Source organism: Cibotium barometz, chromosome 29 (genome assembly GCF_041138505.1).
Source record: "Cibotium barometz isolate CiBa-2024 chromosome 29, ASM4113850v1, whole genome shotgun sequence".
In the NCBI taxonomy this organism is placed as follows: domain Eukaryota; kingdom Viridiplantae; phylum Streptophyta; class Polypodiopsida; order Cyatheales; family Cibotiaceae; genus Cibotium; species Cibotium barometz.
The window spans coordinates 15414950-15432458 of NC_141074.1; the positions used below are offsets into that span (position 1 = coordinate 15414950).

Below are 17509 nucleotides of genomic sequence, written 5' to 3' on the forward strand. Positions count from 1 at the left end.
CCAAAGGGTGTAATAAACATGAGCTTGCATTAACGATTATATGAATCAGAGAGCTTACATCTTTATTGTCAAATGAGGGGACAAAAATTCAAGACCTATAAAACATAACATTAAAACAAGTTATTAGTAACACATTTGTAAGAAAAAAAGAGTATACAAGCTTTATGCACAAAGCATAATGCATGCTTTAATATTATGTATAGATCTTAAAGTTTATGTGTAAATATTATATATGCTTTAATCTTATGCATAGAGCTCTATGCATAAGACTACATGCATAGAGCTTGCATAAGCCTTATGGTTAAGGCTTATGCATAAGACTATGCTTAAGGCTTAAGGCTTATGCATAAGCCTATCTATAATCCCTATGCTAATGCATAAGCCTATCCTTAAACCTTATGCATAAGCCTATACATAAGCCCTATGCTTATGGTAAAGGATTGTGCATAAGCCAATGCTTAAGGCTTAAGGCTTATGCATAAGCATATGCTTAAGCCTTAAGCCCTATGCATAAGCCTATGCTTATGGTTAAGGCTTATACATAAGCCTATGCTTAAGGCTTATGCATAAGCCTTAAGCCCTATGACCAAGGCTTATGAATAAGCCTATGATTAAGGCCTATGCATAAGCCTTAAGTCATATGCAGAAGGCCTAAGGCTTACACATAAGCCTATGCTTAAAGCTTTAGTCTTATACATAGGGCTTAACGCTTATGCATAAGCCTTGTACATAAGCCTTAAGCATAAGCTTATACATATTCCCTATACATATGCTTATACATAAGCCTAATGTGTAGTTCTATGCATGCATGAAGTTTAAATATGTAACTAATCACTTTTTCTCATGTTATGTTTTGTAGGTCTTACATTGTTGTCCTCTCCTTTGGCTTGACATTGTCAAGGTAATCTCTATTATTCATATGCACCCTTATGTTTTTTTCACCCTTGGGTGTGGAGTTTAGGGTTTAGGCTTATGCATAGAGGGATGGGGCATTATTGTAGACCATCTAGAATGCTGGTTAAGTCAAGTTAGGAGTGGTTATCCCCGTGAGTAGGTAGTTATGGTGGAGGGGAGGCCCTCAATCTTTTCATTGACACTCTCTTGTAAAATAGAAGTTTCCTTTGGCTTTAATAGTGAGAAGCATGTGGAAAGTTCTCATAAGCTATTCCAAAAGGGACACTTTCCACCTTGGTGTTCTAATAAGCAGTATTGTAGAAGGTTTCAATAATGTTCTAATATCACATGTTACCTCTTTTTTTAAAGCTTTAGTCATTATTTTGCTAGAGCATTCTTTTGTTGTTGCCTCTTTTGTTAGAGCATTCTTATGTTGTTGCCTCTTTTGTTTTGTAGCTCTTGCACTAATCCTCTCTTTCAGCTTCACATAAGAGGGGTAAGCTCTCTTCTTCTTTTGATTTCTTACAACATGTTTTTCCGTTATTGCACTTGTGGGTGCTGGGTCTAGGTATAGCTCTATGCATAGGCTCTTGCAAGCTCTATTCATAAAGCTTCTATGCATAAGGCTTTATACGTAGAGCTTTATGTATAAGGCTCTATGCATAGAATTTATGCATCAGTCTCTATGCATATAGCTTTATGCAAAAGGCTCTATGGGTAGGCTCTATGCATAAGACTCTATGCATAAGACTCTGTGTAGGCTCTATGCATAGAGTTTTATACATAAGGCTATCTTAAGGCTTTATGCATAAGTCCTTTATGTTTTATGCTTCAACAAAATTGACTCTTATGCATGTATTTGGGTTGGGTGGTATGTATAGGAATTGTTGATCAACCCATCGCAAGACCTTGATGTCACAAATCTATGCTATCTATTATCAACGAACAATATGGGTAGAAACCTTGGTCTCAGTTTACTCAGACACAGGTATGGTTCTATCAAACCTTTTCACATACATAAAGTTAACCCTTTATGCGTTCTATAAGTCTTATCATTTAATCTTATATGCAAGGGGGCTTACCATTGGGCCAGTTAACACCATGGCACACGACAATCTACCCCACTTGGCTAGTCGGGGTAGGCCATGCCTTTGATAAGCACAGGTGTGAGTGGCACAGGTCTAAGTGGTGTAGGCCCATCACGATATGGCCACCTTTCTCAAATGGACCTAACCCCCTCTAGCTAACATCCATCTTCACCCATGACAGTGACGTAGTAGGGAGTTGGAGGGGCTAGTAGACATGCTAGCAGGGGGAGCATGCTGCTTTTGCTTTCGCAAAAGTAACACTAGGTATTCCGATGTGTCTCCCAAATAGGGGGTCTATTTATTTGCTCATTTTATGAGATAGTCCCCAGGAGACCGATTCCACCATTTGATCCACACAACCTACCATACAACATGGATGTCGATGATGCTCTCGTGGATGAATGCACAAGGGAAGCAAGCAATGAACCACATGCATGTACTTGCTAACCTGGAGTTCATGAACTCCTTCAAAAAGTGGAAAGCACAAGATAAGCTTTCAAAGCAATATGTCATTGATGTGGTTAAGTTGGAGTTTCCTATTCCACATGCAGGCCTTTGCTTTGCGGAGGAGTGGATGGAAGAGAATAATGAAGCTTTTGCTCTCTAATAGGAGAGAAAATATCAAGAGAGCAGCAAAGAAAGCCATGTGTTTGCATGCAAGAGGAGTGGACAGCTTCGTGAGAAAGCACCCCCATGCTTTCCAACAACAAACGGCGGCAAGTTCTTCCCAACTATGGAAGCGAGGGGCTTCATACTTTGGCTCGGAAGGGAAGTGTTTCATTGCTCGTTTTGTAAGTACCTATTATACTAATCATTTTCTTCTCCTCTTTCATTTGTTTTGTACTATATTGTTTTCTTTAGCCAATTGTAAGTTTTCTTAATTATTTTTTGTAGAGGGAAGTTGTTGGGCACGACCCAAAAAAGGAGGAGTACAATTATGCCTATAGAGTCCCCTGTCTACAATTGTTAGCATGGATGTGTACGTGAGGTGTACACTTGGACGAGTCCATTTTGGGGACTCATGAAGACAAGGTAACTAGTGAAACGACCCTTCACTTATCTATATCTAATTGTATTTTATTGCCCTATGCTTACCTTACATTTGATGGCATGTATGTAGGATGAAGGAGAAGAGGAAGAGGAAAATCCAGATTATGAGCATGAAGCGGTAGAAGGAAGTGAAGAGGAGGACAAAGACAATGATGAGAATGATGAGGACTTGAAATCTGATGAGGATTCCGATTAGGCACCTCTTCATTGATATATATTTTTGTATATATGGCCAAAGGCCCAATAATTTATGAAATATAATAAATTTTGGGCTCACTTGCATTATTCTCAATCTATGCATTTTTCATGTTTACGTTTCTATCATAAAACTGTAACTCTATTTTAATTTTAGAAAAGAGTTGGAGCAGACAGGGGAGTCTATAGCATAGGACTCCCTAGTCTATTCCCAACTATGTTTTTATTAGGCAGTACTTTCGCTATTGAACATCAAAAATAGCAACGAAAAATCGCTCCTCAACAGCGCTATTTTGCTTGGTGAACAACATAATTTCTATGCTCAACAATGCTATTTCACTGCTCGGGAGTGAACTCATTCAGTAAAATAATAGCTTTTTTAACAATGAAAATAACCCGACATCTCCCTACCCTTCTAGTTATAAAAGCATTGCTATTTTCACTGCTATACCGTCATTTTGCTGTAGTGGGCTTAAATTGGGTATGGATGGGGTGAGCCCATCTGGATTGAGATTTATATCATAGTCCACATGGCCCATTGTTGTTGTGATTTACAATATTCCTTCATGGATGTCCATCAAGAAGGGTCATGTGATGCTTGTGCTTCTTGTGCCCGAGAAGCAGAAGGTAAAGAATATAGATGTATACCTTAAGCCCTTGATTGATGATCTTGAGCAATTATGGAGAGTCAAAAGGGTGCATGATGTTTCTCATCCAATTTCTTCACATAATGTGATGGTGAAGGGTATCTTGATGTGGAGTATGCATGATTTTCAGGGCTATACGGAGTGCTTAGATACGTCAGTGAATAAATCGATTGTTATCTCCACATGCATACCTTTCATTTATAGCTCTAATGTATTATAATGTCTATTAACTTTCAATTCTTACATGCCATTTTGGTAGGTCTCACAACTAAAGGATATTATGCATGTCCAATTTGGGGATCATCACTCATATCCAAACAAACACATGCACTAAAGAAAGTGGTGCATGATGAAGATCATAGATTTCTTCCTCCAAGCCACCCTAATTGTGCTCCATCAAAGGTTTCTCTGATTGTGAGAAGAGGTGCAGACTGGGAAGCCATGTGGCATTCTCCTTCTACTACAATGCCATTGGAGGGAAGATGGAGAGTGGGATGCGAGATGAAGGGTGACTCCGATCACAGCACCCGTTGGCAAGAAAAGATACTCAATCTTCTATCATCTACCATATTGGACAAAGTTAAGAATAAATCATCTTTTGGATTCAATGCAAATTTTTAAGAATGTGGCATCAATGATTTGGGACCCTCTAATTGGTAAAAAAGACACCAATGCAATAAGGAATGACATAAAGGATACTGAATGCATGAAAAGGGCATGGCTAAGGATAGTCAATGACAAGGTGGTTTTACGAACAAATGTGCCATGGAGATTGACAAGGCAAGAAGAAAAGAATGTCAAAATCAAATTTCATCTTTTTGTACACCAACCAGTGTTATGCACTCATTTAAGGGTGAATTTACAATAACAAAGAAGAAAGGTGAGCATCAATTGTATGGTCTCAAATCATATGATTGACATAAGGTGATGTAGGTACGTACATAACTATATCTATTTTTGGAAAATTTGATGTTTATGTTGTGTGGACTCTATATTAATCTTTAATTATTTTTAAAAATTGATAACACTAGTTCATACTTCCAATATCAATTGGTGGGTATGGAGAAGAGAAAGCTCAAAATGCCATGTATAAATTAGGTAGACTGGGAAGGTGAGTTCTAGTCAAAACTATAGATTTATGCTTTTGGTATAACATATAGCTATGAAATTATCTATTATTCTTTAATTTATGATTTCTTCCTTTGTTAAATCGGTCAATAGTGTTAAAGGAGATTCATCAAGATGTCATTGTTGAGAAGGCTTGAATTGAGTCAATCGAGGTGGTGTGTATGATTGAAGAAAGCTTTCCAAGAAGCAGACTCACAACTCAATTGCACCTTCCAGTACATTTGACAAATTATATAGCTATAGGTGGCATTGTCTCATAGCCAGTGGATATTCTTTCTTAGTCGTTAACGCTTCATGAAAACCTTGAAGAAATTTGTGAGGTAAAGAGAAAGGCCAAAATGAAGCATGGGAGAGGGAGAGTTGGTGCAATAATCCCTCCTATACATCTCAAAATATTTGAAACAAATTGATCCATCTATGCCTAGATTCATGCATATCCATGAGGATGAACAAATGGTGTCACATGCAAAAGGACGCATTCGAAAGATGGATGAGTCCATGCGCAAAAAGATCATTACATTTTATCTTCTTAACACTTCTATGATGGAAAAAAGTCAATATTAGATAATTTGGAAAAAATCTCATATTTTGGGAATCCATTACTCCATATAGTTTTGGACATATCTTAAACATACCAACTTCGAATTTGTCAAAGATCATAGATTTAGATTCTACTCTTTAAGATCTTTCTAATGATATGTCACATGAGGAGGTTTTGACAAACTGTTATAGAAGTTCACCATGATCCCATTTTTCAAACGGGAATGGAAATTTTCCCAAATTATCTAATATGGTGTTAAAAGTAGACTAAGAAATATGAAGATGCAAGAAAGAAAAGGATAGAGGAGAGAAGAGAATTTAAGAGATCAACACAAAGGCACATGGCATACCCACGTGACCTTAAGGCTCTTCCAAAGGATTGCAATATTGAATGGCTTAGAGATGCCCTAGAGAAGGCGAAAGGATGGGAGAGGATATTAAAAGAGAAGAATGAGAGTATGCAAGGGGATGCGACCACCATGTAAATAAAGATGTTTTGAATATTTAACTAACATATATTGTATTTTGCTAAAATATATAATGTTGAATACTAAATTCCTTACATATAAGATATATTTAAGATTTTTAATTAGGTTGCAGTATAAAGTGCATAATGCAATGTGGTCAAAAGGTCGACATTTTTGCACTCAACATGTGGACTCCAAGAGAACCACATATGATTGTGTTGTAATGATAAGTTTTAACCAAGATAGTCGAGCTGGTAGAAGAGATAATAACATTATAGCGGTGCAAGAAACTTGAATATTGTGTGGAGCAATTCAAGATAACTTGGAGATCGGATTTAGAGCTTTTAAAGTGTTTATCTTTGATGTTAAGTGGTTGAAAGTGGTATATAGAGACACTCAAGCAACCTTCAAGAAGTATGCAAGTGGAGTTTTTGCCATCACCTCAACTAAATTATGGCAAGATTCAAGAGACACATACATTTTACCACAACATTGTGAACAGGTTTGTACTTGATTTTCAATTTTGATAAATCCATAGATAAAAGGAAGGCATTATATATATTTTCTTGTAAATATTTTATGGTTATTCTTTTTAGGTTGTGTTTCATCTGGACCAGAGTGATCCTAATTGGTGGTATGTAATACAAGTCTCTCCTAGATCTAAATGTATAGTTCAAGATCAAGCTATTGAAGAAAAAATGCATGATGGACAATCAATGTAAGATGCAACTAACAATTAAGATGACCATCATAAGGACCAAGAAATAGAACAAACCCATTCAGAATTTGAGGAATGCAATACAAATGAAGATATACTATCTTTGGTTTCATCAAATGAAATCAATGAGCGTATAAGTCATAACCATGATAATAATACCTATACATCTTCTTCAAATAGTGGAATAGGACTTTGTATTGATATAGGAGCCATCAAAATGATGGATTTAGAGATACACCAATCAGCATCCATGCATAGATTTATTGCAAGATCGATTTGATGACGGTACTTGTTAAATATATATATCATCATAATACATGTACATATTAATCGGTTCGTATCAATTAGGTGATTTTGTTGTTTTATTTCAAAAAGATTTGGATGTTTGTCAAGCTTTTGGAATTTAATTTCTTTTAAGTCTTAATTTCCACTCAAGTTTAACATTTTGTTTTTTTATAGTGGCACTAAACAACGTTTATACTGGTGGTTATATCGGTGTTTATATGACGTCGCTTAGTGACAGTTTTCCAGAGCTGCTCAGTGGGCACACACATAGTAGTGTAACGTAAAATGCCGCTAATTCTTACTTTTGTTGTAGTGATCTCATCTTTCTAAACCTAGCATACATCATATTTCATCAAGTACAACTACAAAGCAACATCTTTCTTTCATGTAAATAAGAAAAGATCCCTTCCTCTGTGGTGAGTTTTTGTATAAGATATTTTTTAAAACATAGAAAATAACCCATGGAGGCTTGATATGGGCTTGAATTTGGGCACTTCTGTGGAGCAAACACTTTTGTTGTAGCTTTGTAGATGTCATGTGCTCGAATGCATTTGGGTTGTGAGGAATGCTAATGTTCTTTTGTTACTTATTTCCAACATTTATATCAAGCAAGAGGTTGGTCTTCCTGTGCCTAGATTATGATCGGGAGAAGAGCCCACTCACCACCATATTGCTCTGAGAGGTTTTCTTTGTGTAGGATTGGGATTTCCTACTTGGAGAAGTGTTTGGACCTAATTGGCTTTCTTGGTTATGCACTAGACTATAGCAATTGTAGATTGCTTGTGGACAATATGCACCTTTGGATGACTCTCTCTTTCCAATTGATTGCCTTCGACTAGATGCTCAATTTGATTGGCTTCCTAAGGTGTTTCTTGGTTGGTACACAAGGCAATGTTTTCTGGCCACGGGAGGAGTTGGATGTTCATATACAACCTCGTGCCCAATTGTGGAGGAGGGATCTTTGGTTCATGAAGTTCTATGTTTGGATATGTTTTGGGAGGATGATTTTGTTCTTCCCTCTCCCCCTGTGGAACTAGTAGATTTCTCTAGTCCACCCACATCCCCTAAGGGCACTGAGTAGACCAACTTCTGGTTTTGGGTGAGATATAGCCGGCTTCAATTTGTTACACCCACCTGGATGTTTTGTTTTGTAGACTTTTGGGTCTCTTTTTCCTATATTTATATTTATAGAGACCCTCTCATGTACATATTTCTTTTTTAAATTTACTTATCGTAGAACACAACCCACATGGGTAAGGCATGGCTCATGATGTTTGCCGCTTTAACCAAGCGTGCAACGCGCACGTCTGAACTAGAAAAGGACCGCCGTGGATATCGATCAACACAATCGCGAGCTGCACTGTGCTCATACTTTCCTCCATCTGGGCGGCGCGATCTGCACTACTGTGCTCATACTTGGCTTTCAATTTCTCAACCAGGTGGGTCACTGTGGATCGTGCGCGTCGGGACTCGGGCCCTCGTGAAGACCCTGCGTTTGAAATCGTGCGCTATCGGGCCCTCCAACAAGCTGCTCGCATTATTGAAGCCATCCACAGTGACACATTCCAACGCGAGCTTCTTGTCCACCTACGTCTCTACGGCAGTCTGTATAAAACGCAAGGCGATCTCGCTCAATTAGATACCAAGCAAGGTGCTTGCGCCCACATACACACTTGCTGCTATGGCACGCTCAGCATACAGCTTGTTGAAGTCCCGCATCCTGTATAACGTCCTCTTCATAGCTGCACTAGTGTTAATGCACAATCATGAATTAGCAAAGGCACAGCAGCAATGCGGACCAGGGGCGAATGGCCAGTCCTGCGGCAACGGGAATTGCTGCAGCCAATATGGCTACTGCGGCAAAGACTCGGCTCACTGCGGAAGCGGATGCCAGAGTAAATACGGGAAATGCAGTGGATCCTGCTTCCCTGGTAATGAGCGTCTACTCTAGTCTACATATGCAGTCCATTTTTTTGCGGTCGATCTTGCATGGCAACAAGAGCAGCCGTGGTGTGTGCTGCTGCTAGTTCGAATCGTACTAGGCCTTATAACGGCGGTTCTGATCTGCAGGCACAGCCATGGTGCTAACTCGCGGCGGCATTGAGAAGCCCATCGGAGAAGCCGCTATCGGTGACGAGGTGAGCGACTTCTCTCAAGCTCTCTATTTCTCTCAAGCCCTCTATTTGTAGTACACCACCTCACGGTCGTCCTCTCGCTACTATATTATTGTACGTTATGTATGTATATGAACAATATCATGGATATTATGTATGTAGATAAACAATATAATCTTGGTCGCACAAGCTGTTTGCAGGTGGCGGTGTGGATCCATGAGAATGGCGAGATCGAGTATGACGAGGTGTATGCGCATGGCCATGAGGATGCCTCCACCTTGTCGGAATTTGTGGTGCTCACTCTCAGCAGCCTGCAGAATGCAAACGTGACCAAGACACTCGAGCTCACCCCTGATCACTTCGTCGTCATTTTCGGAGGTTGGCACGTGTAGTAGTGTAATTTTGATGGTGTGGGAATAGTAATGACAGTTACATTAAGGGAACCTGCCTCTCTCTACAGGAAATGTTGCTGCCACGCCGGAGTACAAAAAGGCGAAGGACGTGATCGTAGGCGACAAGCTGATGGCAGTTGCCGCCGATGGCGCCCAGCTTCCACTCTCCAACTTTGTTGTGTCTGGTAAGTTACAATCTTTCTTTCTTCATCTACCCTCACGATCACCAAGTACGTAGCTGAGGATTGCTTTTTGCAGCTATTAAACAAGAGACTTTGAAGGGATTGTACAACCCCTTCACGCTCCGCGGAACGATACTAGTCAATCACGTACTTGCATCTTGCCACAGCGACTGGTTTCTGGACTCGGCCTTTGATCGCCTCGGCCTCTCACGCTTCCTCCCTGCCACATATCAGGTTGCTGATCCTCTACTTTTCCCCTTTGCATGATGACTCGCTCCCACCCACCAATGATGAGTCTTTGTGCATCGCATGTAAACCACACGTTTTTGTCATGGCCGCAAGAACGCACGTACACAACTCCTTCAAGAAAATGGATGTATAATAATATATCATCTATGACTCATGCACGTGCGTACACAAAAATAACAAGTGCGCCACATATTTTTTTGGTGTCCTCACAACATTCCACCATTTCAAGACTCCAATTCACATCTGCCTCTGTTTTTGTATGCAGGCAGTGCTTGCACCTGTAAGAATGATGTACAAAGGGATGGGCAGAGATGCATATGCAAAGCTGTACAGACAATTGGACTCTCGCTTGGACATTGCGAGATCGGGAAGTGACTTCCAGGGATACATCAAGCTTCTCGGAATGACTTTGTCTCCTAGCTCCTACAAAAGTAGTCAAATCGCCTAGTGTACTAGCTAGGCTCACCATGAGGATCGTTCCGATGTACCTATAAATAAGAATATGAAAGCAATATGTGCACCTACTGTGCACCTATTATGCTAGTCTCAAAGGGGGTCCTCACGTACGTATGCAAAGCTACCCAATCACAAATAACAAATGCTCATGTACCTGCACTCCTATGCGAGTACATGGATAATCATAAATAAGATCTAGTCTACCAACAACTAAGGTTTTCTATAAGAGTGTCCCTCTTTCTATTCACACACACACACACACACACATAGAGAAATGATGCAATTCTCCATGCTATGGTAATGCAACACCCCAAGGTTAGTTATACAAGACTTTAATGCACCCGTTCACCCAAGACCACCAATACATAGAAACTGTAGAAGATTGCAATAACAGTTCATTGCATACAACGGGGCCTCGTCTCACGCTCATCACCATAATCATCCACATAATTCATAATTCACATGAAATTTCACATCATAGCATAAATTGCTCAAAAAACTCAAAGGTTACATAATTCAACGATATAGAAGAAATTGCCATGAATCCTTGATTGTGAAGACCACGTCACACTATGATGACGGAGCTCGAACCTCGTGACTAGCCTCGAGCTTTCCTCGCTCTCACTCACACTTGTGCTCGTATTCGACTTCCCTGAGAGGTCTGACAATAATTACAATCTTATGAATATGAATAATTCCTTGTATAGATCAAAGTCTTGATCTCACACTATAACTAACTATAGTCCTCTAATAACTGCAACTAAAGTACTCTAATCCCTAAACTACACTCGTCTCTACAATCTACCTCTGACAATAGTAGCATATTCAATAATGTCTTAACATTGTGCTTTTGTCTCATAATATAAAGGTCAAAGTACTCAAATCATCCAAAAGGCATCTCATGCACAAGTGAATGTGGGCAAAATATTTATACACGACCAAAAAGGAGACACATTTGAAAATGCATGCTTTATATTCTTTGTATCCACGTCCTCTAAATCTGTTAAAGCACCCTATATATGACCTCTTATCAACTTATTAATTTGTAATTTTATTGTAGGATGCATATACATTTCAATACACTTATTTACATTAAATCTTACAGAATGTAATTTTGATTCTCTTAACACAAATGTGTTCATCTTTTCTTTCATGTTTATATATATATTATTTTTATATATTTATTTACAATAAACCTTACGAACTATAATTATCACTTTCTTAACACAAATGAGACAAAGGATGAACACAAATGTGTCTATCTTTTGTCTCACATTTATACAAAAAAATTTTAGCAATGAAGAGAGAGAGAAAGAGAGAGTGATAGAAATTATGCAATTCTTCATGATGCTATGATAATGCAACACCTCGAGATTAGTTGTTATACAAGAACTATAATGCACCCATTCACCCAAGACCACCAATACATGGAAATTGTAGAAGATTGCAATAACAATTCATTGCACCTCTGATCACCATAATCATCCACTACATAATTCAAATTTCACAGCAAATTTCACATCATAACATAAACTACTCAAAAAACTCAAAGATTGCATGATTCAATGATATAGAAGAAATTGCCATGAATCTTTGATTGTGATGGCGTTCTAGAATTTGGAAACCACGCACTATGGCGGACCTCGAACCTTGTGACCACCCTCAAACTTTGCTCACTCTCACCACTCGCACTTGTGCTTGCATTCACTACAAGTGATGGGGAGCATAATCGTGCACCATATCCACGTGAAGAGGAGAGAGAAAAATGAGAGGAGACCTCGGCACGTGCACATGGTGTACACAATTTCAGTACACGTCTATAGCCGTGCGCGGCTATAGACTATAGGCACAGCTATACTTGCATGTATAGCCACATACTAGAAAATAATTTCAGACATTCCCAAGAGCTCAAAATATCCCAATATCACAATAGAAGAAGCACAAAATGTGATCCCAATATCACAACAAAAGAAGCACAAAATGTGGTCCTAATATCATAAAAGAAGAAGCACCAAGTGTATTGTAATACAATCATATATGGACTAAATCAAGAATGACAAAGTGAGAAATTGTTTAATGAATTAGGTTGATTGATCTTTGCCCAACATCTGTCATATTTTCCATCAGATCCATACATGCTAATTGGTCTATCTCAAGATCCATATATCCCATTGCAATATTAACAAAAATATCCATCCCACTAGAGCAATGGACTCAACATCATCATTATTATGGATTCAATTTCTTCTCATTATCTTGGATAGGGACACCTTCATCTTGATTAGTTGGTCGTATCCCACATTATTGAGGACACTCAAACTCATCGCCGATCACTTCATCATCATTTTTGAGGTTGGCACATGTAGTACTCTAGCACAAAAGTATATTTTTGCTAGTTTATGTAGCATTGTGGGAACCTGTCTATATGTAGCAAATGTTGATGCCACGCCAGAGTACAAAAAGGCAAAGGATGTGATTGTAGGAAACGAAATGATGGCAGTCTCGGCGAGCACTACAATAGAACGAGGGTGTTGCAAAACGAAAATAGCAACAATTTTATAACTAGAAGGGTAGGGAGATGTCGGGTCCATTTTGATGCTAAAAAAGCTACTGTTTTTGTTGAGCATAAAAAATAGGAGTGAAATATCACTGCTGCTGAGTAGCGATACTTTGTTGATAATAAGCAGCAAAATTTTACTGATGAGCAACGTTATTTTGTTACTATTTCCTCTCCTCAACAGGCGAAATTACTATGTAATAAAAAAAGATGAGCCAGACTGGGGATTCCACATAGGACTCCCCAGTCTGCTCCAACTCTTTTCTTTAAATTAAAACAAAGTCATAGTTTTGTGATACAAACATAAATATGGAAAAGGCATAGACTTAGAAGAATGCAAGTGAGTCCAAAATGTATTATGTTTCACGAATTGTCAGGCCTTTGGCCATATATGCAAGACATATATCAAAGAAGAGGTGGCTAATTGAAAACCTCATAATCTTTGTCCTCCTCTTCACTTCCTTCTACCGCTTCATGCTTGTGATCTTGAACTTTCTCTTTCTCTTCCCCTTTATCCTATATACATGCCATCAAGTAATACAATAGATATGTACCTACATACATAGTAATCATGTTTACTATTTACCAATACATAACTTGTGAGTGCATGAGAATACGGAATATGTAATATAACTTAGCTAGTGAATTGAGAAGAAGATTCATACCTCACCAAGCTTCCCATTTTGTAAATAGCCTCTCTCATACAATGTCAAGATCATGAATGTATCCCATCTTGTAATAATTTCATATGTGTTGCTTCATCAATATCTATATCTAATGGAAGCTCAATGAAAGGTTCTATATCAATATCACTATTATTATCCAATGAAGCATTATCATGATTGATAGGTGACTCGTCATATTCTTCGGATTGATGTTCCTCATTCTCTTGATCGGCGTCCTCCAAAATGTTTTATTCATCGTCATTTTTCAATGAGCTAATTTGAGGTAGTACTTACACCTCATCTAGAGATTATACCTTTACCTCTTGATCTTGAAAGATATGTTTTGAACAAGGGGAAACTTGTATAACATACCACCACTTTGGATCAATTCGATCGATGTGCAATACAACCTAATATCACAAAGCAAACGGGTTACACTTTATTATATTATATCAAGATTTATTGTTGGGATTAGTTGGATAATAACCTCTTGATAGTGTTGAGGTAGTATGAAAGTATCTTTCTCATCATTCCAAAACTTGGTGGAATCAATTTGAAAGAACCCATTTGGATGGTTCTTCACAGTTGCTTGAGCACCTCTATATATCACCTTGAACCATTTAACATCAAAGATAAATAGACTAAATTCTCTAAACCCAACCTCAAGAATATCTTGAATAGTTCCACAATACTCAAGAGTGTTCTCTATGACATTGGTATCATGTCTACTAGCTCGACTCTCTTGCTCCTCAAAAGCTACCATCACACTATAATCAAATGTGTTTATTTTAGAATCCACATGCTCCGTGTGCAAGTGCCTTCCCTCTAACCATATTGCATTATATAGTTTATACTAATATTAAACAAAAGCATGACATTTAGTATAGTGTGTCAAACCAGGTATATAGCGATCGAAGCATGAGATAAAGATGAAGAATGTACTTACTTGAGGGTCACATCCTCTTGCATACTCATGCTATTCTCTTGTGATCATCTCTCCATTTTGCAATGCCATTGATATTGCCATACGAAACCATTCTATATTAATCACATTTACTAAAGATTCCAAGCCAATCAAGAATGACATTTGCTCTTTTGAAATCTCTTCTCTCATCCTTTAGTCTATTGATTGTATCCTTGCATCTCCCAATTCAATTCTCCTTAATGGAACTATTTAAAATGTAGAATGTATTCACCTTTTGGCATAATTCTTCATCCAATTTTTGTTGCCTTCCTTTTCCTTGTGGCACATTACTGATTAGTTGGTCATCCTCCTCATTGTTGCACAATTGTGGCATGGAAGGATCTATGCGAGAGAGATGTTTTGAGATATACACAAGAGACTCTTTCATCAACCAGCCCTCTTCCATACTTGCTTCTAGCCTTTCTCTTTGTATCACAAAGTCCTTTAAGGTTTTCATGAACCTTTCAAGGAAAAACATCCATCAAACATGAACAACACCACAAAGCACCACTTTATCAACCAAATGTACCATAAGGTGCAATTGGCTAATGAGAATTGTTCTAGGAAAGTTGTCCTCAATCATACACACTGCCTCAATAACATTGAGACAAGCCATCTCAATGGACGTAGGATCTATCTCCTTTAAGGATATATACCTACATACATAGCAATCATGTTTACTATTTACCAATACATAACTTGTGAGTGCATGAGAATACCAAATATGTAATATAACTTAGCTAGTGCATTGAGGAGAAGATTCATACCTCACCAGGCTTCCCATTTTGTAAATAGCATCTCTCACCTTCTTATCTCCACAACCAACTATAGCAATGATAAGAATAAACTATGTATAGAAAAAACTGGAAGTTAGTATATGAGCCTACAAATTATGTACCATAAAGAGAAAATGAATAAGTGAATATTTATACACTTGTAATATCTAGTGCTAATCCTTTTTCTTGAGGCCATATAATTATACCTCTCCTTTCTTTTTGGTCTTTTGAAGTCACCCCTCAATGAATACATTACTTCTGCTGGTCAATCACACTTTTCACCGTATTATGCTCCTTCTTGGTTAATACCCATGGTGGTTCCTTTGTTAAGACCACATTACCACTCTCACTTTCAATTTGCCATGCACTTTGAAGACGTCCAATGTTTTGTAAGTTATTACTTGAACCCTTTGTATCAATTTGCCATGCACTTTGAAGGCGTCCAATGTTTTGTAAGTTATCCCTTGAACCCTTTGTATCGATTTTACCAATTAAACGGTCCCAAATATTTTTTGCCAAATTAAACGGTCCGCCATTATATTCTTCGCCCGCCAAATTCTTGAAGATATGCATAGGATCTAAGAGATTATTGATCTTCATGTCACACCAATATTGAAGTTGAAAGAAGATTGAGTGTCTAGACATCCCATCGGGTGGTGGATTGGGTGTGGTTGTCCATGCCTCAAACCAATCTCTACCTCTCATCATCAAGTGTTGAGACATCATGTCCCACATACTTGGGATGTAAAGGAGGGAGAAATCGATGATGTTTGTCATACACCACCTTTGTAAGTGTAGAGGGTCTTTTCAAAACAAGTGATGGTCCACAAATCGCACATGCACGATGTTGAGAGATTGCCAAACCTATTTTAAAATTGAGATGATTGATAGGTAGAGATATAAACTTAAAATTTAAAGCTTAAAGTTATCCGGATCAAATGTGTACCTAAACATAAGGAGAACCCGAATAGTCATGCATCGTCCAAAGCGAAACTCCTTTCACATCTTCCTCACGCCTATTTATCAGCCTTAAAACATCATGGACTTTCACACCTTACCATAGTGTCTCAAGCTCCTCAATCAAAGGCACAAGGCACACATCCATGTTCTCGCCACCTTATACTTGCCTGCTGGTACAAGGAGAGCAAGCATGATATAACGTTTCTTGATTGCCACCCATGGAGGGAGGTTGTAATTCACCAATACAATAAGCCAAGTAGATCATGATGTGGACTTGAAGCCAAATGGGCTTACTGATGATGAAAAATAGATCAAGAGAGAGGGAGCACACATAGAAGAGCAAACCCTAATATATATTACAAACCCTAACCATAGAGTGAAGCCATCTCCCTTCTCACACAATGCATAAAAGCCATGATCCATAATCTACAACACACTACTTATGTTGTGTCCACACACAGCTAACCCTAGCTAATGTCGCTGGACGCGGTCATTTATGTCTCACACATGTTACTACCTAACATACTAGTACATAGTGCAGCTGGCATAAGCTAACATTGAGCTTGAATCTCAACAGCCCCTCTCAAGCTCATGATGTACTGCCATAGATGAAGATGTAGATGAGCTTGGGCTATCAAAGCTTTCATCTCAACACTTCACTTTTCTCTCTGAGAAAGTAAATCCAAGTCATTCTGCTGAAATCATCAATGAATGTCACATAATACAAGGTGTCTTTAATGAATGGGTTTTGTGCAGGACCCCATACATCACTATGAACTATCTCAAGTGGCATGCTACTCATGTTGCCTTTTTTAGGAAATGGCAACCTTGCTTGCTTTCCAAACTGACAAGCATCACAAACATGCATATTCCCATCATACTTGAATCTAGGCAGCCCACTAATAATGCCTCTTGCCTGCATGTTCTTTAACCTTTGTATGTGAAAAGATGCAGGGGAGAAGAAAGCTTGAGCTCTTGTAAGCATACACACACTCACAAAACCCTAAAAGAGAACACACAAGGTGAGAGGCTAAAAATCTTCTTCTTCTTCACACAACACTCAACACACCATATACAAAGATAAGAGTACACACCATATGAAAAGGTACTCAACCAAATACATACTAGGGTTCTCTATAGTGTGAACCCAACTAAATGAGCTAGTGGTATAACTATGCCAAT

The 17509-nt window shown here is 38.4% G+C and overlaps 1 protein-coding gene across 1 annotated transcript; it reads left to right on the plus strand.

The window, feature by feature from the left end:
• The first annotated feature begins 7647 nt into the window (after positions 1-7647).
• LOC147621897 (uncharacterized) lies at positions 7648-10631 on the plus strand. Its single transcript, XM_086822915.1, has 6 exons — positions 7648-8943; positions 9083-9150; positions 9327-9504; positions 9587-9703; positions 9777-9934; positions 10215-10631. Exons 1-6 carry the CDS (start codon positions 8694-8696, stop codon positions 10395-10397), a joined length of 954 nt encoding a protein of 317 aa, XP_086679041.1. The 5' UTR covers positions 7648-8693; the 3' UTR covers positions 10398-10631.
• Positions 10632-17509: the final 6878 nt, after the last annotated feature.